The sequence below is a fragment of the Spermophilus citellus genome (genome assembly GCF_964194105.1).
Source record: "Spermophilus citellus genome assembly, chromosome: 2".
Lineage (NCBI taxonomy): Eukaryota > Metazoa > Chordata > Mammalia > Rodentia > Sciuridae > Spermophilus > Spermophilus citellus.
The window spans coordinates 195725622-195740213 of record NC_138183.1 but is presented as its reverse complement, the minus strand read 5'-3'; the positions used below and the strand labels follow the sequence as shown (position 1 = coordinate 195740213).

At 39.3% G+C, this 14592-nt stretch overlaps 1 protein-coding gene across 7 annotated transcripts in view; it reads left to right on the top strand.

The window, feature by feature from the left end:
• The window catches only part of NUP98 (nucleoporin 98 and 96 precursor), a gene marked incomplete at its 3' end in the record, with an annotated part of 108186 nt that extends 95131 nt beyond the window's left edge, over positions 1 to 13055 (top strand). For all 7 annotated transcript variants that reach the window (XM_081282040.1, XM_081282039.1, XM_081282038.1 and 4 more), the window contains 6 exons: positions 598 to 740; positions 5237 to 5458; positions 7863 to 8104; positions 8574 to 8728; positions 11458 to 11569; positions 11702 to 13055. In XM_081282040.1, coding sequence (XP_081138166.1) covers positions 598 to 740; positions 5237 to 5458; positions 7863 to 8104; positions 8574 to 8728; positions 11458 to 11569; positions 11702 to 11919 — 1092 coding nt within the window. The remainder of the gene's footprint in view (positions 1 to 597; positions 741 to 5236; positions 5459 to 7862; positions 8105 to 8573; positions 8729 to 11457; positions 11570 to 11701) is intronic.
• Between the last annotated feature and the right edge of the window lie 1537 nt (positions 13056 to 14592).

Below are 14592 nucleotides of genomic sequence, written 5' to 3'. Positions count from 1 at the left end.
AGTGCTGAGGATCGAACCCAGGGTGTCACATGTGCGAGGCAAGCGCTCTACCGCTGAGCCATAACCCATCCCCCAGTTTTAAATTTTTCACTGATTATTTTGATGTATCATTTTGTGTGTGTGGAAGGAGTAGTACTAGGGATTAAACCCAGAGCCACTCTACCATTGAATTTTGTCCCCAGCCCTTTTTTAATTTTGGGACAGTCTTCCTAAATTGATGAAGCTAGCCTCCAGTTTGCAATCCTCCTGCTTCAGCCTCCAGATTTGCTGGGATAACAGACATATACTACCACACCTGTCACATAATTTTTTTTTGGAGGGGGATATCCAGGATTCTCAGGGGCACTTGACCACTGAGCCACATCTGTAGTCCTATTTTGTATTTTATTTAGGGTCTCACTGAGTTGCTTAGCACCTCTCTAAATTGCTGAGGCTGGCATTGAACTCTCAGTCCTCCTGCCTCTGCCCCCCAAGCCGCCAGATTTTAGGCGTTCGTCACATAATTCTTAATACAGGTGTGAAATGATTAAGACATGATAGCATCTACTGAAATAGACTAGCAGCTGGTATATTATTCTATCAAATTTTTCTCTTCAGAATACCTCTGAAGGTGACAGATATGCCTGCTCCCCACTTCCTTCATACTTGGAGGATTCTGGCTGTGTGGTAGAGGAGGAGCAAGACTCACGGAGACCACTTCAAGACGTCTGCTTTCACCTTCTGAAACTTTACAGTGACAGGTAAACCATGGCTAGGAATTAGAGAGGGCTCCATGAGCCCCTAAGGAATCCTTTCCCTTTCATATACTTCTGAAATGCTATAAGTCTGAATTATCAAATATAACTTGTAGTAATTAGAGGGAAAGAATGTTGGAATGAGAGTTAATAATCATTAATTAGATTTAATGACATAATTTACATATAATAAAGTAACAGTTTGATCATAATTATCACAGTGTAACTACCATCACAAGCAGTATATTTCCATTACCCACAAAAAAGACCTTTGTGCCATTTTACAATTAATCATTAAGCCCAGACAACTATTGACTGTCTTTTCATTATTATAATTTAGTTTTCCTCTTCTAGAATTTCATATATTTGAGATAATTCTGTATATTCTCTTTAGTGCCATGCTTATTTCATTCAGCATGATAATTCTGAGATTTATCCTTATTAATATGTGTATCAAAAGTTAATTTTTAAAAATATTTTTAGTTGTAGATGGACACGATATGTTATTTACTTAATTATTTATTTATTTTTATGTTTTGCTGAGGATCAAACCCAGTGCCTCGCATGTGAGAAGCATGTGAGGCACTCTACCACTGAGCTACACCCCAAACCCTCAGAAATCACTTTTGAGCCAGGTGCAGTGGTGCATGCCTGTAATTACTTTGACTTGGGAGGCTAAATCGGGAGGATCACAAGTTTGAGGCTAGCCTCAGGAACTTAATGACACCCAGTCTCAAAAAATAAAAAGGGCTAGAAGTATTGCTCAGTGGTAAAGCACCACTGGGTTCAATCTACATTAAATATCCACCACCACCACCACCCCTGCCAAAAAGAAAAAGAAGATTTTTTTGGCTAGAGGGAGTTGTTTTTGTTCTTGGCTTTTTGTAGGGGGTTTTGCATAATTTATATATCCACTTGTTAATGGGCAGTTAGATTTTGTTGGATTTGGCTAGTTTCAATAAAGCTACTATGGATATTTACACCCAGAAATGGTTGTATCAAGCCAGGCATGGTGGCACATGTCTGTAGTCCCAACTACTTGGGTAGCTGAGGCAGGAAAATCACTAGAGCCCAGGAGGTCAAGACCAGCATTGGCAACAAAGTGGTTTGCTTTATTAAACTTTTTACATTATACAATTTATTTAATTGATACAGGACTAATGAAGTTTTGATCCTTTGTTTCTTCTGGGGAGTTTGTTTCACCAAAGTCACCAAATTTATTGGCATAAAGTAATTTCTGATATTTTTTTTACGCTTAAATATCTTTTTAGGATTTTTAAAAATCTTATAGCTTTCTGATATTTATAACTTTTTCCCCATTTTTTTATTGATGCATTATATTTGTGCATACTAGTGGCATTTGTTATGTATTCATACATTCACACAATATAAGTTGGCCATTATCATTTCCCATTATTTCCTCTTTCTCTTCCTTTCTCCCTCACCCTGGTCCCTTTTCTCTATTCTACTAATCTCCCTTCATTTTCATAAGAAATCCCATGAACACCTTTCATTTTCCTCTATAGCTTTACATTTAAAAGAAAACATATGACTCTTGACCTTCTTTGTGTGACTGATTTCACTTAATATAATGGTCTCAAGTTTCATCTATTTTCCTACTGAATGAAACTCTTATGCACGTATAACATTTTCTTTATCCATTTATCCATTAATGAGCATAGAAGCTGGTTCCATAGTTTGGCTATTGTGAATTATGCATATATATATATATATATATATATATATATATATATATATATATAGCTACAGTATGAAGACTTGATTATTTAGGATAAATACTAAGAACTGGTACAGCTGGGTCATGTGGTAACTCCATTCCTAGTCTTTTGAGAAACCTCCATACTGATTTCCATAGTGGTTATACGAATTTACAATCCTAGCAGCAGCATAAAAGTATTCCTTTTTCTCTATGTCCTCTCTAGCATTTATTATTGTTTATCTGGACACAATGCCTTTATTTCCTTTTTTTTTTTAAGAATTTTTTTATTTCTACTGTGTGTTTGTTTGTTTGTTTGTTTATTTATTGTGGTGCTGGGGATTGAACCCAGGGCCTTATGCATGAAATGCAAGCACTCTACCAACTGAGCTATATCCCCAGCCCTATTCTTATTTATTTTTATGTGGTGCTGAGCAGTGCCTTACATGTGCTAGGCAAGCGCTCTACCACTGAGCTACCACTCCAGCCTCAATTATTGTTTGCATTCTTGATGACTACCATTCTGACTGGAATGAGATAAAATCTCAGCGTAATTTTGAATTGCATTTCTCTAATTACTAATGAATGTTATATTTTTTTCATAAATTTTTTGTCCTCATATTGGAAGGCCTTCGTACCCTTGCTTAGTCTGCTTAGAGTTTAGTAATTTTGTTGACCTTTTCAAACAATCAATTTTTAGTTTTATTATCCCTATTAACCTGGTCAAAGGGATCATAAATTGTCAAACTCAATAACTCTTCTAAAAGAAAGCAGTAAATCTTTCCAGCTGTAATTCAGATGAAGATTTTTTTAGACACCAAATGCACAATTCATGAAAGGAAAAAAAAATGGTAAGACTTAAACAAAATGAAGCTGCTTCTTGTTGAAAAACTTAAGAGAATGAAAATCCAAGCACAGTGGTACATGCCTGCAATCTCAGCAACTCAGGAAGCTGAGGCAATATGATTGCCTGCATAGCTATCTCAAAACAATAAAAGGACTAGGGGTGTAGCTTAATAGTAAAGTGCCCCTGAGTTCAATCCCCAGTACCCAAAAGAGAGAATGAAAAGACAAATCACAGGCTAGGAGAAAATATTTATGCTTCCTATGTCTAATAAAGGTCTTATATTCAGAATGAAGAAATCTTAAAACTCAATAATGAAAAGTAAACAACCCTATTGAACAATTGGGCAAATACTTAAAACATATGCTTCATCAAATATGACACAAATGGGTTGGGATTGTGGTTCAGTAGTAAAGTGTGTGCCTAGCATGTGTGAGGTACTGTATTCAAGCCTCAGCACCACACACACACACACAAAAAATGAATAAATAAAGTTTAGAAAAAAAAAGATGACCCAGAGCTGGGTGTGGTGGACATACCTGTAATCCCAGCAGCTCAGGAAACAGAAGGGAGAATCACAAATTCAAAGCCAACTTAAGCAAGTTAGGGTAACTTTTGTCTTAAAAATAAACAGGGCTGGGAGTGTGGCTCAGTGGTAGAGCACCCCAGAATCAGCCCCCAGTACCAAAACAAAACAAAACAAAAAAAATGGCCCAGAGGTCAGGAAAAATGTTCAGTGTCAATAGTTGATAGAAATGTAAATTAAACCATCATATCAGGTGTGTGTGCCACTGAGCCATAACCCAGCCCCACCCTGTCCTTTTAAATGATCTAGAACTTCACTTTAATTATTCATTCAATCAAACCATGATTTAAGTGGAAATTGATTAAGGCAGATTAATCACATAATGTTCTATTTCAAAAGCACTGATGTAGAAAAACTTCACTAACTACCAAAGGAAGTATTAGAAAGTTGTGTAATCCCAGCAACTCAGGAGGCTGAGGCAGGATGATCAAAATTTCAAAGCCAGCCTTAGCAACTTCATGAAGCCCTAATCAACTTAGATCCTGTCTCAAAATAAAAAGAAAGTAAGTTATAAAATGACTGAGCTCTTAGGTGAAAAGATAAAGTTATTGGTTGATAACCCAAGCCCTAGATCTTTAAAACTTGGAAGTAAGGAATCTTAGTTTATGCTATTCTCACTTATTTGAATTGAAGGTTATGAATTTATCATATAAACTGGCCCGGGACTGTTGAAAATCCTGGATCTTAGTAGAGGATGAAAAAGCAAGAAACTCTGCAGAAACACTGAAAATTCAGGGTACTTGTATTTCTGTATAAAAAATAATACTCATTGGGACTGGGGTTGTGGCTCAATGGTAGAGCGCTTGCCTAGCATGTGTGAGGCCGAGTTCAATCCTCAACACCACATATGAATAAACAAAGTTAAAAATCCATTGGTGGTAATAATAATAATAATAATAATAATAATAATAATAATACCTATTGAAGACAAGCAGATAAAAATTAAAAGCCATAGAACAAAATAATCCTCAATAAGATTGTTAGCTATTCAGACAAACAGGAGAAGCAACTATCTTCAGATAATAGAACAATGTGAAAGACACTAAGGTAGCTTTAAGAAAAGTAATAGCCTCTCTAATGAATGATGGGAAAAGTGAGAATTGTGAAGACAGTTGTCTATATTCAGACAATTATAATTGTCTGTATTAAGATGGTAAAACTGTACAGGCCACACCAGTATCAACAAACCTATTAGATCACATAGACTGGCTGAAAAACATAGTCTCCAGAGGCCTTTAATGCTTTTGCCCTTTTGATTCCTTTGTCTTCTGAGAGAAGCCCAGAACAGTTGATTTGTTCATTACAGGTGAGCTGGTAGCTAGATATAGTAACTCTGAACAATTTCTCCTCTGCAGACATTATGATCTCAATCAGCTGTTGGAGCCTCGAAGCATCACCGCAGATCCTTTGGACTACCGCCTAAGCTGGCATCTGTGGGAGGTGCTGCGAGCTCTTAACTATACCCATCTCTCAGAGCAGTCTAAGGGTGTGCTGCAGGCCAGTTATGCTGGCCAACTTGAAAGTGAAGGGCTCTGGGAGTGGGCCATCTTCGTCCTCTTACACATTGACAACTCGAGGTGAGTAAGGAGTCATTGAACCTGCCAGGTACCTGTGGCATTCCAGAGCAACCCCAAAGGAGTCAGTCTCTTAAGGTTCTATTCAGCAAGTAATTGTTTAGAATGTGTATTGGAAATAGCCATGTGATAATCACAATACAATTAAACCCTCAGCCCAGAATGTTTCTGGATTCATGTGAATCAGTTAAAAAAAGATTTCCTTTGTTTACATGCCAAATAATATTTATCACAAGGCACTTCAGTAGTTTCAGAAGGATGAAGAGATCTCTGTGAGCTGCATTGATCAGAGAACATCTGGAGATAAAATTCAAAGAACATGTAAAATTGGAAGAAGAAATAATGAAGGGGAAGCTGGGTGTGGTGGCACACACCTGTAATCCCAGAAACTTGGGAGGCTGAGGCAGGAGAATCACGTTTGTGGCCAAACTTCGCAATATTTTTTTAAAAAAATAACAAAAACAAACATGTATATAGTACTTTGTTGTAACTGCTCTAAGTACTTTTCACATATTAACTCATTTTATACTTATGGTCATATAGCTAGTAAATGGGAAAGTGAGTTTCCTATCTCTGCTGGCATGTTTTGTGGTAGGTTAGGTTTTATAATCATATGTCAAAATGCTGGGTCTATCATATATCACTTTGATTTAGGATGAAGCTTATTCACTTTGGCCTTTGGGTAAAGATACTCTCCAGTCTTCTTATCTGTAAAATCATGATGTCCGTCCCTATTCAGAGGTGATTATGGGATTAATATGAGTAAAAGTATAAAGCATCTTGCACAACCTAGTTTCATCAATTTCTCTTTCTGCTTCATCCTTAACAGGAAGTGAAATGAACACAGAGTATGCCATGAGTTTATTTAAAAATACTAATAGGGGATTTTGTACTAAAAGGCTGGCTATTAGAATGATGTTTTAGGGGCTGGAGTTATAGCTCAGTGATAGAGCACTTGCCTAGCATGTGTGAGGCACTGGGTTCGATTCTCAGCACCACATATAAGGAATAAAATAAACGTCCATCAACAACTAAAAAAAAAAAAAAATTAAAAAAAAAAAGATGTTTCAGCGTTGGCTGCTGGGAAATAGATCCTGTTTGCCAAAGAAAGGAGGTGGCTGTAATTTGACTGGGAGTTCTTAAAAACCTAGGAGTTCAGAAAAGAGTCAAAGAGAACAGTTTGTTTGGTGTTTGGTTTTGTTTTGTTTTTTGGTACCAGGGATTGAACTCAGGGGCACACATCCACTAAGCCACATCCCCAGTCCTTCTTTGCATTTTATTTAGAAACAGGGTCTCACTGAGTTGCTTAGGGCCTCATTAAGTTGCTGAGGCTAACTTTGAACTCTCAATCCTCCTGCCTTAACCTCCTGCACCACCTGGATTATAGGTATGTGCTACCATACCTGGCCTGATCTGATACATAATGACTGATGCTTTAACCCTGTAACCCTGACAGCAAAGAATTCTTAATGGCCTTATCCTAGAGGTAGAGAGAATGAATTAGGAAAGCTGATAGCTTGAGAAAATAAAGGAAAAGCAAGCCCTGGAAGAGATGTTACCTTCAGAAACTTCTCTGTTCACTTGTACTGACCTTGTGGGAACAGAGAAGAGCAAAAGTTGGAAAAGAGGACTGCTCTGTGGAACAGAATTTTCCTATTCAAGTCCTTACTTTTCTAAGTGGTAGCCAAACTAGCATTTAATTTAGACAGTGTCACTAGACAGGAAAAAGAGAGAACGAGATCCTACGAAGAGAAAGCCTTTTTTGGGAGTGGACCATCTTCCCCTAGAATATTAGGTTTCTGATTTTATGATTATGAACATATGTGCTTAAATACTCTGTATTCTTTTTCAATTAAAAAAATAAATGTTGGGGGGCTGGGGATGTGGCTCAAGCGGTAGCGCGCTCGCCTGGCATGCGCGCGGCCCGGGTTCAATCCTCAGCGTCACATATAAACAAAGATGTTGTTTCCGCCAAAAAACTAAAAAAAATAAATATTAAAAAAAATTAAAATAAAATAAATGTTGGGCTGGGGATGTGGCTCAAGTGGTGGCGCACTCGCCTGGCATGCGTGTGCCGTGGGTTCAATCCTCAGCACCACATACAACACCACATACAAAGGAAGATGTTGTGTCTGCCAAAAACTAAAAAATAAATATTAAAAAATTCTCTATCACTCTCTCTCTCTCAAAAAAAAAAAAAAAAAGTTGAAGTACTATTTCCTATGACATAGCTTTCTGTATTAAAATAAATAAATAAATGTTGGTGTGATAGCTTAATATTTTTAGTGAAGTTTAAAATGATCCACTAAGGATCAGAATGAGAGACTGTCCCAGGGAGCCCCTCTAATCTCTGGGGCAGCCTTCTCCATGATTGAGATTAGTAAAAATTCAGCTTCTCTTCCTATAGCATGCGTGAGAAAGCTGTTCGAGAGCTACTTACCCGGCACTGCCAGCTAATGGAGACCCCTGAATCTTGGGCTAAGGAGACTTTCCTTACACAGAAGCTTTGCGTGCCTGCTGAATGGATTCATGAAGCCAAAGCAGTGCGAGCACACATGGAATGTGATAAGCACTTGGAGGCCCTCTACTTGTTTAAAGCTGGTCACTGGAACCGCTGCCACAAACTTGTCATCCAGTACTTAGCTTCTGGTAAGTGCTAGGGCCCACATCTCCTGGAATTACCCCAAATTCTTCTGCCCCTCTGAACCTCCATGATAGGCCAGGCCAGAGATGATGCCCAGTACAGGACATGGCATACAGTTAGCAAATCACACTTTGCAAAAGCTTTCTGTGGAAGTGACTTAGCCAGGATGAAGGGCTAGAGGGGCAGGGGAAGAAAGCAGTATTATCAAGTTAGCATTTGCCAGGATGTGAACTAATTATATTAAACTCTTTATGGGAATTTTATCCAGCAGCACCAGACATTCTGCTTAGGGATCTGAAGCCAAAAATTCTCTACATTTCCCTTTGGAGAGTTTCACAATGTCTACTTAAAATTCTCAAATCTGACCCAACATTATTTCTCCTTCCTTCCTGTCATTTCTCCCAGGATCTCTGCACCTTTAGGAACCATGTGTTTACTTTTACAGACATTTTTCTCGATGTGTTGTTTCTTCAGATGCCATCATTAATGAGAACTATGATTACCTGAAGGGGTTCTTGGAAGACCTAGCACCTCCAGAGCGCAGCACTCTAATTCAGGACTGGGAAATGTCTGGACTCGTTTATCTGGACTATATTCGAGTCATTGAAATGCTCCACCATATTCAGCAGGTACCTGGGTTCTTTAATCCTCCACCTGGTTTTCCTTTCCCCCTCCCTTTAAAGGTTCACAGATTTCAAAAGGCCTTATTATGCACTTGATGGAAATTGGGGGGGGATGTTTTTTAAAGGGTCTTGGGGATGAAACCCAAGGCTTTGTGCATGCCAAGTGAGTACTCTACCACTAAGCTACACCCCAGACCTAGTATACACCTAAAAACTCATTGGCAGAGAGTGGCATATACCTGTAATCTTAGCATCTTAGGAGGCTGAGACAAGAGGATCTCAAGTTCAAAACCAGCCTCAGCAACTTACCAAGGCCTTAAGCAACCTAGTGAGATTCTGTCTCAAAAAGGTCTGGGGAATGTGGGTTAGAGGTTTAGTACCTCTGGGTTCAATCTGTAGTACCCTGCCCCTACCCCAAAAAAGAAAAAAGTGCATAGCACATAATAGACATGATTCTTTTTTTTTTTTTTAAGTGTATGTGGACACAATACCTTTATTTTTATGTGGTGCTAAGGATCTAATCCAGTCCCTCACACGTGCCAGGCGAGCCCTTTATCTCTGAGCCACAACCCCAGCCCTGACATAATTCTTAATGTTTGATGCATTTTTAGTATGGATTAAGAGCATCTTCCCTAAATAATCACTGAACAAACCCCTTTTTCTCATTGAACATTATATTAAACATTGGCTTACACATCCTAGTTTTTGAGAATCCAATATGTGTCATGCACTTTCATGAATTTTGGGGATATAAAGGTAAGTAGCTTGTGTTTTGCCCTTACCAAAGTAATACTTTGATAGGGGAGATAGTTACAAGTAACCCAACAATTACTATAGCTTAATTGTACAGATTAAGCAAAGAGTGCTGTCATTATAGTAGCAAATAAAAAGAGTATCTAGCTAGGCATCATGGCACATACATGTAATCCCAGACATTCAGGAGTCTGAGGCAAGAGAATTGCAAGTTTGGGCCAGCCTCAGCAACCTGGCAAGACCCTGTCTCAAAAAAAAAAAAAAAAAGGCAGGGAGGACTAGGGCTGTAGCTCAGTGGTAGAGCGCTTGCCTCACATGTGTTAGGCACTGGGTTCAAGCCTCAGCACCACATAAAATTAAATATGTAAAGCTATTAAAAGGGGGGGCGCGCAGGGGAGGGGGTGGCTAGAGATAGTGAGTTCAGTCCTCAGTACCACCAAAAAAAAGACTGGGAGTACCTAACCCAGTTTCAAGTTATAGTGTTGCTAATATCTGCATTCAAAATTTAATAAAACATTAATTTTTAGTTAAAACTCTCCAGTTTTATCTTGTTCAGTTTTCCTCCTTATCTCCCCTTTCACCATGTGTTCCCATCTTACAGAGCTTTACTGTTCTCTTTTCCTTGAAAACTCGACCCTTGTTACACAGGTATGAACTTAGATATGAACTCCTCAAAGAAGCCTCCTCTGACTTCCCAGTCTGAAATAGCTATTAGTTTCTCCCTGCGACATCAGCCTATTTGAATTATCTATATGGTTTGTGATCCTTTAAGACATTACTTTGACATTTTCTTACTTCTTAAGTTTCATAAGAACAAAGATCCTATCTTTTTCATCACTGTTAAATTTAGGGGAGTTAATTTAGGGGAGGGGCTGGGATTATGGCTCAGTGGTAGAATGCTTGCCAAGCATATGTGAGGCACTGGGTTCCATTCTCAGCACTACATACAAATAAATAAAAATAATAAAAAATTTCATCAACAATTAATAATTTTTTTTTAAAGTCAATTTAGGGGCTAGAGTTGTGGCTCAGTGGTAGAGCACTTGCCTGGTATGTGTGAGGCCCTGGGTTCAATCCTCACCACCACACACACATATATAATAAAAGATCCATTGACAACTTTAAAAAAAAAGTCAATTTAAAGGCAAATGAAAAGGATAGTAGTGGTAAAGACATTAAATGGTAGACTGTGCAAGCCCCCTAAAAATGGATTCATTGAAAGATTACCTCTTGGAAGGGTTGTGAGCCCTTTGGAGAAAGGAAAAGGTGAGGGGAGATTTATAGTGGTTCACTGTAAGAGTGAGAGAGGACCTACCCAACAGTCATTTTTGAGGCTTTACAATAAGATGCTGCTGGAAGGTAGTTAGAGTGTAAGTGATGGATAAAAATATATGTATATTTGCTTTTTGGAAAAACTATTGTAGTTGTAGAATGGTAGCATGGGAAGGAAGGTGAAAAATTAGTATATTAGGCAAGAGACAAAAATTTAAGAATCATCAACAGATTGATTATAATTGGAGTTGTAGGAGTGGATCACAACACACATGGACAGTGTAGAGAGTGAGAAGAGGGCCCTGCAATATTTCAGAAATGTCTATGAACGTGGAGACAGAAGACCTAAATTAAATACTAGTTTGGGCACCATCTCTTACTACTATGTACTCTTAAGAAATCATCTCTCTCTGAACCCAGATTTATCTAGATTTTTTGGTGCCTTGTTAAAGCTTGCTAGTTACATGGTTCATGAGTCTCAAGACCTACCCAATCCAAGGCTCTATACACTATTACCTTCTTGTGTATTACTGCTAAGTACCTTGTCTTTAGCAACTAGGCTCAGTGGTGATAGCATGGCAGTGCCAGTCAGCTTCTTGGATTTTCTTCTCCCTCACCTTACTGTTGTTTCGGGGCTTTGTATGGAGTCTGTGAGTAGGATTAGAATAACAGAAACTTCGGGCCTAATTGGTTTCTCTGCTTCTGTGCAGGTGGATTGCGCAGGTTATGAACTAGAACAGTTACACACCAAAGTGACATCACTGTGCAGCCGGATAGAGCAGATTCAGTGTTATAATGCCAAGGACCGCCTGGCTCAGTCAGGTAAGCCTGTAGTCTCTCTCCCCTTCCTGGTGATTTGCCTCCTATCTATGACTATTACACCCCTCCCACCAACCCCAGTGTCCACTTTACCCCATCCCCATTTTCATCGCTCACTCTCTTTTTTTTCTCTAGACATGGCCAAACGTGTAGCCAACTTGCTGCGGGTGGTACTGAGCCTGCAGCATGCCCCTGATGCAACCTCTGATTCAACGCCAGACCCTCATCGAGTCCCTTTGCGCCTGTTGGCTCCCCACATTGGTCGACTCCCCATGCCTGAGGACTACACCTTGGAGGAACTGCGCAGCCTCACACAGTCCTATCTGCGAGAACTGACTGTTGGAAGTCAGTGATCCCCAGGCTTTTGTCACCACACTCACATGCTGATGCACACTCACCACAGCAGTCTTCAGCATTGTTTTTATTGCCACTGTTCGCCATTCTCTGGGTTGGCTATGGAAACCACCCCTCCCTGCTGCCTCAAGCAGCATCCCACAGTTGTTCAGGGCTTTTCTTAATACTGAATATAGTGTAAGGGCTTCTGGAACGAAAAAAAAAAAGGAGGCAAGTCTCCTTTTACCATCCTCAAGACCATTCAGCATTTTCCCCCCTTTTCAAAAATGGTCAATAAAGCTCTTTTGGCAGAATTCCCCAAAGAACCAGAGAATTCTTTTACCCTCCTAGCATTCTGGATCTTGTGACCCTCCATGCCAACCTGCTACCCTACTCCAGTCTATTTATACTAGGACTCTTTGAAAGGAAACAGAGATGATGGGACAATTGCACTGATTTAGAATTGTCTTTCCTTATCAGGTAACTATCTCCAGAAGGAAGGGGCATTTGTCTCTGAAGTAGATTGGCTAATTAACACTGAGTTTTGGAGTCAAAAGAGGGTTGGACTTATTTTGAAAACAGAACAGGGTCTTTCTGACACATTTAGGGTATAAGGGTGTGCCTGCCATGGAGGGACTGATGTTCAAGGTATGTGAATGTTCCATGAACACAATACCTTCCCTACTACTGTGTAGGCTATCCTTGGTCACATATGTCTCTGGGAAGCTCCCAGAAACTTGGTTTAGTCTCTGATTACTAGTCGTCCTTCTAGAACACCTGTCTGGATTTATCTGAAGAGTTTGGATAAAATGGCAGGTTAAGTAGCCCTACCTACCCCTCCCATTCTAACCCCAAAGCATTTCCCACCCTTCCAGAAGGTAAAACTCACTGAGGCAGACAAGGAGCTGGGCTTTAGGGGCAGGCAGAGGGCCTTCTCTACATTCCTGCCAGCTATGGGGGATTCCCAGGGATTGGCCTGAGGCAGTTGATGGTCAGGGCTGTCCCAGACAACATGGCCACTCCTGGGTCTTTATGCATGAAGATTATGTAAAGGTTTTTATTAAAAAATATATATATATATAAATAAATGATCTAGATTATTTTCCTCTTTTCTGAATCTACTTTCTTAAAAAAATAAAATGAAATGTTTATAGCATTCCTGGTATTGGATTTCCCTTTGTATTTTTGGGCCTTCTTACATCAACAATCTGTATGGTGGCCTTGTTTGATTTAACCTGTATTTGGAATGGAAAGTCTAAATAGAGGTAGGCTATGTTTTAAGGGAGACTAATTCGGTGCTGAAGTGATACCACAAATTAGCCCAAAGGGCAAATTTACTGGCACAGGAATTGATTATTAATTTTTACTGATTGCTACACATTTATGCACATAGATTTCCAGTTGATGGTCTTTATATTGCCCAATAGAATATATTTACCATTCAAAGCTTCTTTGCTTTTCTACTTGAGTATTTTTGTTTGTTTTTAAATCTCAAGTCATGCCAGGCATGATGTTGCAGGACTGCCATCACTGCTACTCAGGAAGCTGAGGCAGGAGGATTATAAATTCAAAGCCAGCCTGGGCAATTTAGCAAAACCCTATCTCAAAAAGGAATGGGGGTTGGGGTTGTAGCTTAGTGATAGAACAGTTGGTTAGCATAATGAGGCACTGGATTTGATTCTCAGCACCAGAGAATCAAAGTAAAGATCCATCAACAACTTAAAAAAGGGAATGGGGCTGAAACTGTTTGCCTCGCCTATGCAAAGCCCTGAGTTCAATCCCCAGTGCCCCACATCCACACCCAAACAACAAACACCTTGAGTCATGCACCTTTCCAAATTCAGATTCCTTTTTGTAAAGGCAATGATGATTCTGGATGTTGCTTTTACACAGGGCTATTTTGAGAAGAATCAAAAGAGCGAAATAAGTATTACTCAGGTCTTATTTTGATTTTTCAAACAAGCTGTGAGCAAATTCCAGTTAGGATTAGGCCAAAGACTTCTGGACTGAGATATTAGGGGATAAGAAAGCAGAGTGGTTCTTCCCTGTGGCCAGGGCTTCAATTAAACTTGGGGCCCTTGAGGACAATGTTATTCAGTTGGGAATCCCCCTCCCTCCATGACTGACCACCTGAGTGAGTGACAGAACACTGCTAAGTTTCTAGCAAAGAATTCTTAACCTGCTTTCTTTGCCAGAGGTGTTTTCAAGAGTGCTGTGATTACCTTTTAGCAGTGTTAAAGACTGTTGAATATGGGCAGTATTTCTTTTTTCAAGTATTATTTCCTTCATATAAAAAGAGTTCTAAATCAAATGTTTATTATAAAAGCCATGTTGCATCATAGAGATTAGATACCACTTAAAGGTAAGAAATAAATCTCTTCTATATCTCCAAATCCTATTTTTTGTTTGTTGCCAGGAATTAAACCCAAAGGCACTTAGCCACTGAGAGGCATCCCCAGCCATTTTTATATTTTATTTTGAGACAGGGTCTCGCTAAGTTGCTGAGACTGGCTTCAAACCTACAATCCTCCTGCTTCAGCCTCCTGAGATTCTGGGATTACAGGTGTGTGCCACCCAGCCCCACTATTTTTTAAAAATATTTGTGTTTTAGTTGTAGGTAGACATAATATCTTTATTTCATTTTTATGTGGTGCTGAGGTTTGAACCCAGTGCCTCACATATGCTAAGCAAGC